The sequence below is a fragment of the Haliotis rufescens genome, unplaced genomic scaffold (assembly GCF_023055435.1).
Source record: "Haliotis rufescens isolate VD_foot unplaced genomic scaffold, xgHalRufe1.0.p SCAF_25, whole genome shotgun sequence".
NCBI lineage: Eukaryota > Metazoa > Mollusca > Gastropoda > Lepetellida > Haliotidae > Haliotis > Haliotis rufescens.
This window is the reverse complement of record NW_025963946.1, coordinates 1085447-1096958: the sequence shown is the minus strand read 5'-3', so window position 1 is coordinate 1096958 and position 11512 is coordinate 1085447. Positions and strand designations below refer to the sequence as shown.

Genomic DNA, 11512 nt, shown 5'->3' with positions numbered 1-11512 from the left:
CCCAGAAAGCAGAGACCATAAAATAGGTTATGGTCTCTCCTGAACCACAGTGTATCTTACCTTCCGCCCAGTTCTTTCTATAATGCAAGAATCCTAAATGAAGCAAGTCTAGATCTAGATTTTCCTCAAGTTCAGTAACCAAACAGGGCTTTTTTTTTAATTAAGGTGTCTTTCTTTCAAAATTATATAAGCTTTAGTCTAAGTATCCCAATTGCGTGGACCGATGCCCATGATGTCAACGACTGGATTGTCTGGTCCAGACTCAATTATGTACAGACCACCGTCATATAGCTGGAATATTTCTGAGTGCGGCGTTAAACAACAACAAAAACAGAGAGACATTCAGTTTCATTAACATCATCAGAACGTTTGACAATGTGTGTTCAACAGCTAAGGTTAAAAAAAATAATAGTCTTAGTTCTCAGGTACTGCCGACATCATCATAAAGTTCATTGCACATTTCGTTTTTGTTTCCATTTTTATATTTTTGTTGTATTGTTTTTAAGTCTTAGGATTTTTATATTTTTTGGAAAATGGAAAAAAATGTGCGGCAGACTTAATGATGATGCAGGTGGTGCCATGTAACCAAGACTATTATTTATTTTAGCCTAATGTAGACACTTGTTTTTAGCGAGGGTTAGATACGAAAAGGATTCAGAGTTGCCTCCCCTCCTAAAGCAAAATGGCTACCATTCACAGCACAAGTAAATTGTGATCATTCGGAAGATGAGCAAACCCAGGAGGAGGGTGACAGTTGATACCGGGAAGCCTGTCTCAGAGGAATCAGAAAAGAGGAAGCCCAGCGTCTTTGAAAGACTGGGACCAGGTGGTGGACAGAGAAAATATGAGGAGGCAAGTGATACCGGACAAACCAACCCGACCTCTGTTTTCAAAACGAAAGACCAACGATACCGCTTTCATCTCCCATCTCCCATAACTGAATTACTTTTACGACAATGAAGCAGAAATTGCTGTATAGATGCGAGTTGAGATCAGAGCACTCGCTAATTGCACCCTCGACCTTTAGTTTTTGCGCTTTCTTTATGTAGATTACACCTTCTCTGTCATCTTAGTCATCATCACTCTCTCTCAGTCTCACTCAGCAATGTTTACTTTTAGCGACTCTTAGGTTTTGGGAACCTATAATATAAAACTACCTGAATAGAGAAACAAGGGCACTGATGCACAGTTTCAGTGCATATATTTTGATTGCAACTGAATCATTGTCGCAATCTGAAGGTAATCATGGTAATTACTAATTAGCGAATTGTAGGCCTGTGTGTAGAATAATCATCATGAGCATCAGCCTAATCCTTATGATGCCTTAACTATTGGGCGGTTTAGCAAGGATCATAGTACACTTTACCAGGGTTAGAAATTGGCACTATAGCTAATCCTATAGCCCTTTCCAAACTGCCCAATAGTAAAGGTATCCTAAGGACTAGTAGAATTTTGCCATTTTTAATGGTTTTGCTATATGCTATCATTATAATGACTAGTGGACTGAAACTGTTAGTTTCTACCGCTGTTTACCGGGTGCACTTTTTCAGATCCAATTAGCTCTGTGGGGGTTTCGAACGGGCTTCGCTGGTTCACCAGTTTGGCTAATTATAAACTCTTGTCCATTATCGTACTGTAAAGTACGTGGAGCACCAAAAATATAGATGAAGTGAAGTCCAACCGAAGCTATTTACTTTGCTGTTTTAGTCTTGGTAGCTTTTCCAACAGCTACTCTTGAATAGTTGTCCACGATGTTGCATACGTATGTCTATCCTTTGCTTGGCGGCATCTTCTTTAAGTCTATCTGCCAACATGAGTTTGAAAATAAGGCGATGATAGGTTTTCTTATTCCCATAGTTTGAGGGAGTTCCACTGCACTATCATATTGTTCGCTTGAAGCATGAATGGATTCAGCTGAATGTTTTTGTGTGATGCTTGTTATATATATAAGATGGTTTACCTTTGTTCAAGGCATCAAAATTGAAATTTCAATATGGCTGACTGGTAGCCATCTTTGATTCATACACCAAAGATATGGTGTTGACATACTCTCATATTCTCCCCTGAACATCCTTAAACTAGTCAGACGAAAGAAGCTGACCATGTATCATCATGTATGTTTCTCCAAATCATAAGATTTTAGTGTTAGTTTAGTGTCATAAGTACTGAAGTACTGAAGACTCCAAACTATTTAAGTGACTGTCAGTCGACATTATGAACTGTTTGGTGAGCTGTTGTGTCGTGGAACTATTTTAGATATGTTCCTGGACTCAGTCCTCCTAGCAAACTGAAGCACTGCTAACCAGGCCCCGACACAGGAATAAAGTCAGTTGCTATTGCAATTTTTCCATGACATCTGACAACTCAATCCCTAGATGCAGTTGCCATCTGATTTTCTTTCAGAATACCAGTATAATAGACAGATGGATCAGCAATAGAAACTAACAGTTTCAGTCCACTAGTCCTTATAATGATAACATATAGCAAAGCCCATAAAAAAGAGCAAATTTCTACTAGTCCTTATGATACCTTAACTGTTGGGCAGTTTGGCAAGGACAGCAGGACTAGTGCAAGTTCCTAATGCTGATGGATGACGTTTCACAAATATTTTTTCCACAACCTCATTGTACAGTTTGACAATGTCCATGACTATTTGCGATCAATACAAACACATTTCAAGACACTAGTTTTGTGGTTAGTTAACACATTTTCACTGAATCACAAACTAATATTCATAAGCATTTTTAGCAATACCTTTATCAATATCTTGGTTTTCAGAGAGGTGAAAAGTCTAAGAGCCAGAGTCAAAGTTTATACCTTGATAAGTGTCGACACTGGCTACTCACAGGAAATTGTCCATTTGGTGCCAAGTGCAAGTTTCAGCATGGTCCCTTTATAGCCAAGAGACCAACAAAGAAGTAAGACTTGGACTGTTCTGTCACTCATTATACACATCCCCTTTGACATCATCCATTTGGGGAGCGGTCGGGTAGCCTAGTGGTTAAAGCGTTCGCTCGTCACGCCGAAGACCCGGGTTCGATTTCACACTGGAATATTGCTAAAAGCGACGTAAAACCATTCTGACTCATCCATTTGGAGTATTGCTTTAAAAGTCACACCCGTCACAGATATGTTCATGGGACAAACTAGCTGCATATGTTCACTAGGAATGCTGGTTGCTATTCAGAACATTGGCCATGGGCAGCCATTTTTACACTTTTGGGGTTTGCAGATTCAACAAACCAGAGCTGAAAGAAATTAAGATAAAACAACAATTTATATTTATATTTTTTGCCGACTTCTTTTTATAACAAAAATACAAAATATTCAACCACAAAAATCATGAAAACTTAAACTAACCATTAACATGGGGAATCATTTAAAAATGTTGTAATCTCTGGCCACTGCAGTCCTCCTGTCAGCGAACAAGACAATCTCCATGTGTTCCCAGGCGTGAAACTCCCTGCACTTGAAATAGTATTACTATTTATTTTTCCCACTAAACCTATCAACTCAAACAACTTCATGCCTAATGTAGCAAAAATCTGTAACCCAGAAAATGGTGACATGCTTCTGATATAATTGGAGAAAGATTCTGATTTTATAACAACTATTAAACTATCTTTAAACATATTTAAGGTAATTTGGTATGGGGAAAGTGATGCTAAAATGTTGCATGTATTTTGGGGGACCGTGAAAACTGATACACAATTAGGCAATGCCAGCAAAGTATTGCACAGTACTAACACCAATCATGATGACCCCCTCGCCTCTATAATTTATGACCAGTCCCTAGTTAGATGAACTGCAAAGCCTTTTGGTGCCTATTATTAGACTGTTGTGTTAACATTTTCGTTTCAAACAGAAGAATGGTTTGCAGCAAAAAGTCTTTTCTTTTTTCCAGTCGTAGCGACGACGACGGAGCAGAAGATTTGCGACTAAAAGTTAAAGGCAGCACAGAAAGACATCACCCAGAGGGTTCCGTGTCACCTGAATCCAGGTCAGGGTCAAGGTCACGGCACGATAAAGAAACCAAAATCAAATCTACGGTTGTTGTTAAAAATACAACTGGTGGAGATAGCGGAGACGAGGATTCTGAAAACTCCGACAACTGGGACGCTGAAGGTTAGATCTGTTCTACATATTCTCATGGGTTACCATGCTCAAGTGACACGGGTGGTGCTGTTATCTAAGGCGACTAACAGGATCGGTTGGTCAGGCTCTCTGACTTGGTTGATGCATGACATCGATCCCAATTGCGTGGATCGATGCTCGTGATATTAATCACTGGATTGTCTGGTCCAGAATCGATTATTTACAGACCGCCGTCATATAGCTGGAATATTGCTGTGTTAAACAACAAACCAACCAGCCTTTGTGCAGAGTTGCATCCCTCTGTTGTGTGGCAGAAACCTATGGTCATGGGTTCAAATCCTGGGTCCATTTGATTATATTTCTAGGTTTTTCGATTATTTACAGACCGCCATCATATACCTGGAATATTGCTGAATGTGGCGTGAAACAACAAGCAAGCAAAATGTTCAAAGTGGTAGGGCTGGGACGGGTAGCTCGGTTACTCGGGTCGGGTGGGTCCTGAGTAGAACCCAGGTACCCCTTACTACCCAGACCCATGGTTAGTCACGTGACATATTGTTTAATGACAAAAACTCACTAGAGCTCAGTGGTTACACTACAAGTCGCTAATGTTCCCATTTCTTTATGATGATGCACACATTCCTTTTGACTTATGTTTGAGTAAAGATATAGCTTCAGTCAACTTCAGTGTACGCATGACTTGATTGTTTCATAAGAGACCATGTATCTATTATATGGTCTCTGGTTTCTTACATGTATCTAAACAGTTTTTGCCAGGGCTACAGTTAAACTATTCCCAATTAGACATTGTGTTCCCAACTCTTGAGACCTACAGTGGGTACCAAGTAGGGTCGGGTAATAGGGGGTTGGGTACCCGGGTAGTAAATTTGGATTCATTAAACTCACTCAGTCATCTTTGATTTTCCAATGTACCTAAATTCTGTATTGACATGAACCATTTGCCACCAAAGCTTCGTTTTAGAAGTGATGTCATCGCTCCTATCTCTAACTTAGCACAAACTGTCTCTCGTTTGTGACAGTATTGGGTTCAATTGTTACTTGTTTTTTAATCAGTCTCAAAACAAATCTGTGCTAGTGCATGGGTCAAGTGTTGGTCAAAAGGCTAGCATTGTTTCAGACAATATGTCTGGTGGTCAGACACTCTAAGAGCCTCTGTTAGTTAACATCGCTGTTAGCCACACAGTTTATGAAAAATATTTATTATCCATAGGGGTAGAAATAACCGAGTTCATAAAAATTGTAAGTGCACTAGTGCCAATATCACTTCTTGCACACCCTTGTATTGTTTACGTCATCTGGACGGCATTGTTAACATCATTCTTATTGTCATGTTAGGTCGGAAGGATGTCACACTAGAAATGACATTAAAGCTGAACATTGTTTACGTCACTCCACAAATTGTGGTTTTCTAGGACAGCGTTGGTGATCAATGCATTTTTCTGAAGGGGAGCTCCAAAGGATTAAGGGGAGCTCCAAAGGATTAAGAAATAATGGGTAATAAAGAAATTATTACACACATGTGTGTCCTACTGATTTTACGAAAATCCCTCTCGCTCGGGAAATACAAGAATTCTGACACTCGTTTCGTAAAATCAGTATGACACACATGCTCGTGTAATAACCCTTTGTGTGTTTTATTTGTTTTCAGTATTAGATTACAAGAAAGAACTGGAACTTGAAAAGAAACGTCAAGAGATTCAGCGAGCACTGAGCCAGTTAGCAGCATCCGAGGGAGAAGAGAGGGAAAATATCACCATCGAAAAGAAGGTGCCCTCCAAAGAGAAAATAGCCAGGGTAAGCATTACTGAATCATCTCGTGTCCAAACACAGGGCACTGTTACTATTGTTACAACAGTTATTCATGGTAATGCTCAGGACGTAAGTTGACCATGCTTATCCCAGTAAGGACTTCTAAGACATATATCACTCCCAATCACAAACATTGGATATTTGTTTCAAACACTTGGGCCTACCTAAAACTAGTATCAGTTTGCCCATACCGTACGTTCTTTCTTTTTTTAGAACTTATGTAGATGGGTAATGTAAGAGTGAATGACTTTTTTGTTGCTTGTTTTCATGTATAGTCCTATTTGTCAAAATCTTCCATTGTTGTCTGTTCAAAAGTGATTGGTCCCAACTGTTTTGGGTGAGATCCAGTACCTCTCTGGTATGTCTGAATATCATCCCCAACTCTGTTTCCCTGAGGTTCACCCCCTGGGGATTCCCTACTAGGGTAGGTCCCCAGCAGTAGCACCCTGGGGACCACAAGGATCGGTGGTCAGGCTCAGTGACTTGCTTGATTGCGTGTCACCTTACACTGACAGGATCATTGCCCACAATACTGATCACTAGATTGTCTGGTCCAGACTTCATTATTTACAGGCCGTTGTCATACAGCTGAGACCCGGGTTTGATTCCAGACATGGGTACAATGTGTGAAGCCCATTTTTGGTGTCCCCCGCCATGATATTGCTGGAATATTTCTTAAAGTGACGTAAAACCATACTCGCTTACTGTTTCTAACCAACAAACAATGACATGGCCTGATTCAAACGAAAGGAAAACCATAGACCAATGAAAGCTGAGTTTACATACAGTAAACATGTGGTAAACTACGTTTATAACGAACACACTTATAAAGAACTGACGGGTATAACAAACGTATTTGATATATATATGCTGTACATATGCTTATATTGAACTACGGTTATAACGAACTAAAATTAGCGGTCCGTTTGAGTTCATTACAACCATAGTTTACTGTAGTTCGTTGGTAATTAAAAGACTTCTTTTCTTTAGAATTGAATCGCTACCACTGTAAGTCGTATACGTAGTCTGGTGATGGAGGAAAATTAGACCAACACCTAATCTCTGAAATGAACATATTTTAACATGTTTACAGATTAAGACAGTTGTTAAATTATAGTTATGAAACATAATAAAAAGGAGCCAAGAGACTTTCTTTCTGATACTGCAGCAATCTAGACTTGCTGGACATTATAGACTTTCATGGACTGGTTTCAGGGTCTGTATGACAGACTAGAGGAAATATATAGTGTATACAAACCAGTAGTGACAACTTGATGTTGAGGATTATAGATGGGATGTGACCCATGAAGATCCGGGGTGGAATAGGTCTTCAGCAACCCATGCTTGCTGTAAAAGGCGACTATGCTTGTCGTAAGAGGCAACTAAAGGGATCGGGTGGTCAGTCTCGCTGACTTGGTTGAAGCATGTCATCGACCCCAATTGCGTGGATCGATGCTCATGATATCAATCACCTCAGACTCGATTATTTACACACCGCCGTCATATAGCTGGAAGATTGCTGAGTGCAGCGTTAAACAACAAACAAACCAAGATAGGATGTGTACAATGCATCATTACATCAGACTTGTCTAATGCAGGTGTCTAAGTGTCTACATGAGTTTTTCAGTTTCTGTCATCACAGACAAAAGTCCCCTGGCGTTAGTTTGCATGTTGAGCCATGTTTGTTCATACACTGCTCAAATAAAGTTAAGGACCTCCCAATTCATCTGTCAAATAAGAGTTAAGCCAGTGTCGAAAGCAGGATTGTAAGGAGTCTATTTTATAAATTTTATATGTGCAGATGGCTGGCTGTTCAGGGAGTACACTTGTAGTTGTCAATAAGGAGATCTATTTAAGTGCTTTCTTTGATTCAGGCATGTCAACACTGTTGGCAATGTAGTTATGTATATATCTAAGCACTTTTCTCTCACAATTTGTCTGGAGGCATGGATGGCCAAGTCGTCTAAGGCGCCGTAATTCGTATGCAGAGTTGCGTCCCTTGGGCATGCCAGAAACCTATGATTGTGGGTTTGAATCCCAGTTCGCCCAGATTATGTTTCTAGGTTTGTCAGCACCATACCCGTGCTCGTTGGTTTCACCAAAGTGGTAAACGTCCGAGACCTGCATCACTTCGGGCTTTCCTTCCACATTAAGCTTACACGCCATGAGGTAACTGGAATACTGTTAAAAGCAGCGTTAAACCCAACTCACTCACTCACGACAGTCGTAGCAAGAATATTTTTCCTGTCTGGCAGATTTGATCCATAGTCATAGTATAGATATTGATAATGTTTCAATTGTGTGCATGTGCATTCCTGAAGTCGGGAGTTCCATGGCTTCTTTTGTCACACATTCTTGTGTTTTCCCCTACTTTAATGTTTAGCGACTGAAGTGTATTTACTTGGTGTTGAAAGTCAATTGTAGGGTTTTTGTAGTTCAAATCTGCCATTCTATATTACACACTGCACTAGATGGAAGACTAAATGGATGTATTTATGACAACTCCTAACAGCATCTGGAAGACAAAGAAAAAGTGACTATGCTTGTCGTAAAAGGCGACTAACATGATCGGGTGGTCAGGCTCGCTTATTTGGTTGATGCATGTCATGGTATCCCAATTGCATGGATCGATACTCAGGATGTCAATAACTGGATTGTCTGGTCCAGACTTTATTGTTTTCAGACCCCCATCATATGGATGGAATATTACTGAGTGAGGTGTTAAACAACAAACAAATTAACACATTGTTCCCGTTTACTGGTAATTACCAGAATTGTACTGGCACAAATATATTAGGCTTGGACCGGTAATTCGTGTGACTGCCAGTCTCTGTGGACCGGCAAATAAAGTACCTTATAAATCTTATTATACTTATAAAATCATGATGTTGAAAGATTTTAACCAGGTTATTTTCATATGTTTTTTTATTGGTTGAAAGTTGGGACTGACAGACATTAGGGGGACAGTATTCAAATGAAAATAGGATCAGTGTAGGTTAGGTACTAAATACAGGATATAAACATTCAGGAATCAGGTAAGTTAATTTTGTCAGATGGGTAACACATGCTACAAATATAAAGAAATCAGACATTGCCTTGGTATATTATTTCTATTGTTTGGATTCTTCACCAAACACTTCCTATTCACTTTGGGGGGCACTAGTCCCCCAGTCATCTAAGGCGCCGCGATTCGCTGTGCAGAGTTGCATCCCTTGGGCAGGCCAGAAATTTATGATTGTGGGTTCGAATCCCGGTTCACCCCGGTTATGTTTCTAGGTTTGTCAGCACCATACCCGTGCTTGTGGGTTTCACTGAACTGGTAACTGTCTTAGACCTGCATCACTTCGTGCTTTCCTCCCACATTTAGCTGACATGCCGCGATATAACTGGAATAATGTTAAAAGCGGTGTTAAACCCAACTCACTCACTCCCCATTCACTTTGCGGAAAAAGTCACATTTCAAATACAAAATCGCTGCCTTAATCATGTTGGTCCTGTTAGTAGCTATGTTGTGAAGAGAATTTCACAAAAATATGGAATACAGATAAGTTTGCTGGTTAGTTTTAAACATGGAAAATGTTTTGACAGTTATATTGGTTTGAATGTCTGAATAAAAAAGCTATCTGAATAAAAAAGCTATCACAATAACAGCTTTGTGATATATCCATTTAAAGCCGGAATTCCGTCTTTTTGATCTTTCGATTTTGATGTGTTGATATCGACCACACATCTTTAGGAGATGCACAGCAAAGAAAACAAGTCTTTCCAGTCCCTCTTTCTTTCTTCAACCACATGCCTGCAATATTTAAATATTTAATCGTTAAAGTTACAAATCATGTTATGAAAACAGTTTGTTGTCTTAATTGTGATATCGGGAATTAGCTTGACAATGTAACATTCAGAGGGATCAAATACAAAACATGTGAGCTACATTGTCTTTCATTTGATTTAGGAATCTGTGAGTTTTACCCTTAAGAAGAACAGACCGCAACCTACAAAAGTAAGTTTTAGATTTAATGTTTTACTCTTCTTCCTGTTCCTTTTTACTTGTCTGTGAAGTAGTGTTGCCATGCAGCTCTACCCAAATAAACTGAGACTTGGAGAAGCATGTTCCTGTCACATGCTTTGGATTCCACATGTTACCATTAAGGTAGTGCAGTGGACGTGATAAGTGTCAGCTATCTTCTTTCACAGACCCCCTGGTGAAGGATGGGAGTTGTAACGCTAAGACCAAGCCATAATACAAAACCCTGTTCCACGAGGCCATCTTAGCGCAATGTTGTAACTCTGGGAGTTGTTACAATAAGACCAAGTCATTAAACAGGACCCCATTCCATGCAGCCATCTTAGCGCAATGTTGTAACTCTGGGAGCTGTTACAGTAAGACCAAGTTATTAAACAGGCCCCGTTCCATGCAGCCATCTTAGCGCAATGTTGTAACTCTGGGAGTTGTTACAATAAGACCAAGTTATTAAACAGGCCCCGTTCCATGCAGCCATCTTAGCGCAATGTTGTAACTCTGGGAGTTGTTACAGTAAGACCAAGTTCCATGCAGCCATCTTAGCGCAATGTTGTAACTCTGGGAGTTGTTACAATAAGACCAAGTTATTAAACAGGCCCCGTTCCATGCAGCCATCTTAGCGCAATGTTGTAACTCTGGGAGTTGTTACAGTAAGACCAAGTTATTAAACAGGCCCCGTTCCATGCAGCCATCTTAGCGCAATGTTGTAACTCTGGGAGTTGTTACAATAAGACCAAGTCATTTAACAGGGCCCAGTTCCATGCAGCCATCTTAGCGCAATGTTGTAACTCTGGGAGTTGTTACAGTAAGACCAAGTCATTTAACAGGGCCCTGTTCCATGCAGCCATCTTAGCGCAATGTTGTAACTCTGGGAGCTGTTACAGTAAGACCAAGTCATTTAACAGGACCCTGTTCCATGCAGCCATCTTAGCGCAATGTTGTAACTCTGGGAGTTGTTACAGTAAGACCAAGTCATATAACAGGGCCCTGTTCCATGCAGCCATCTTAGCGCAATGTTGTAACTCTGGGAGTTGTTACAGTAAGACCAAGTTATTAAACAGGCCCCGTTCCATGCAGCCATCTTAGCGCAATGTTGTAACTCTGGGAGTTGTTACAGTAAGACCAAGTTCCATGCAGCCATCTTAGCGCAATGTTGTAACTCTGGGAGTTGTTACAATAAGACCAAGTTATTAAACAGGCCCCGTTCCATGCAGCCATCTTAGCGCAATGTTGTAACTCTGGGAGTTGTTACAGTAAGACCAAGTTATTAAACAGGCCCCGTTCCATGCAGCCATCTTAGCGCAATGTTGTAACTCAGGGAGTTGTTACAATAAGACCAAGTCATTTAACAGGGCCCTGTTCCATGCAGCCATCTTAGCGCAATGTTGTAACTCAGGGAGTTGTTACAGTAAGACCAAGTCATTTAACAGGGCCCTGTTCCATGCAGCCATCTTAGCGCAATGTTGTAACTCTGGGAGTTGTTACAGTAAGACCAAGTCATTTAACAGGGCCCTGTTCCATGCAGCCATCTTAGCGCAATGTTGTAACTCTGGGAGTTGTTACAGT

At 40.3% G+C, this 11512-nt stretch overlaps 1 protein-coding gene across 4 annotated transcripts in view; it reads left to right on the top strand.

The window, feature by feature from the left end:
* The first annotated feature begins 651 nt into the window (after positions 1-651).
* LOC124141354 (zinc finger CCCH domain-containing protein 13-like) overlaps positions 652-11512 on the top strand; it is a 44607-nt gene continuing 33746 nt past the window's right edge. For 3 of the 4 annotated variants that reach the window (XR_007222840.1, XM_046509345.2, XM_046509343.2), the window contains exons 1-5: positions 652-852; positions 2779-2918; positions 3905-4125; positions 5765-5910; positions 9878-9925. Coding sequence is in view for 3 of the 4 variants with exons in the window: in XM_046509345.2 (XP_046365301.2) it covers positions 727-852; positions 2779-2918; positions 3905-4125; positions 5765-5910; positions 9878-9925 (681 nt within the window). In the remaining variant the exon portion in view is untranslated. The remainder of the gene's footprint in view (positions 853-2778; positions 2919-3904; positions 4126-5764; positions 5911-9877; positions 9926-11512) is intronic. The other variant, XM_046509347.2, reaches the window with a different exon arrangement.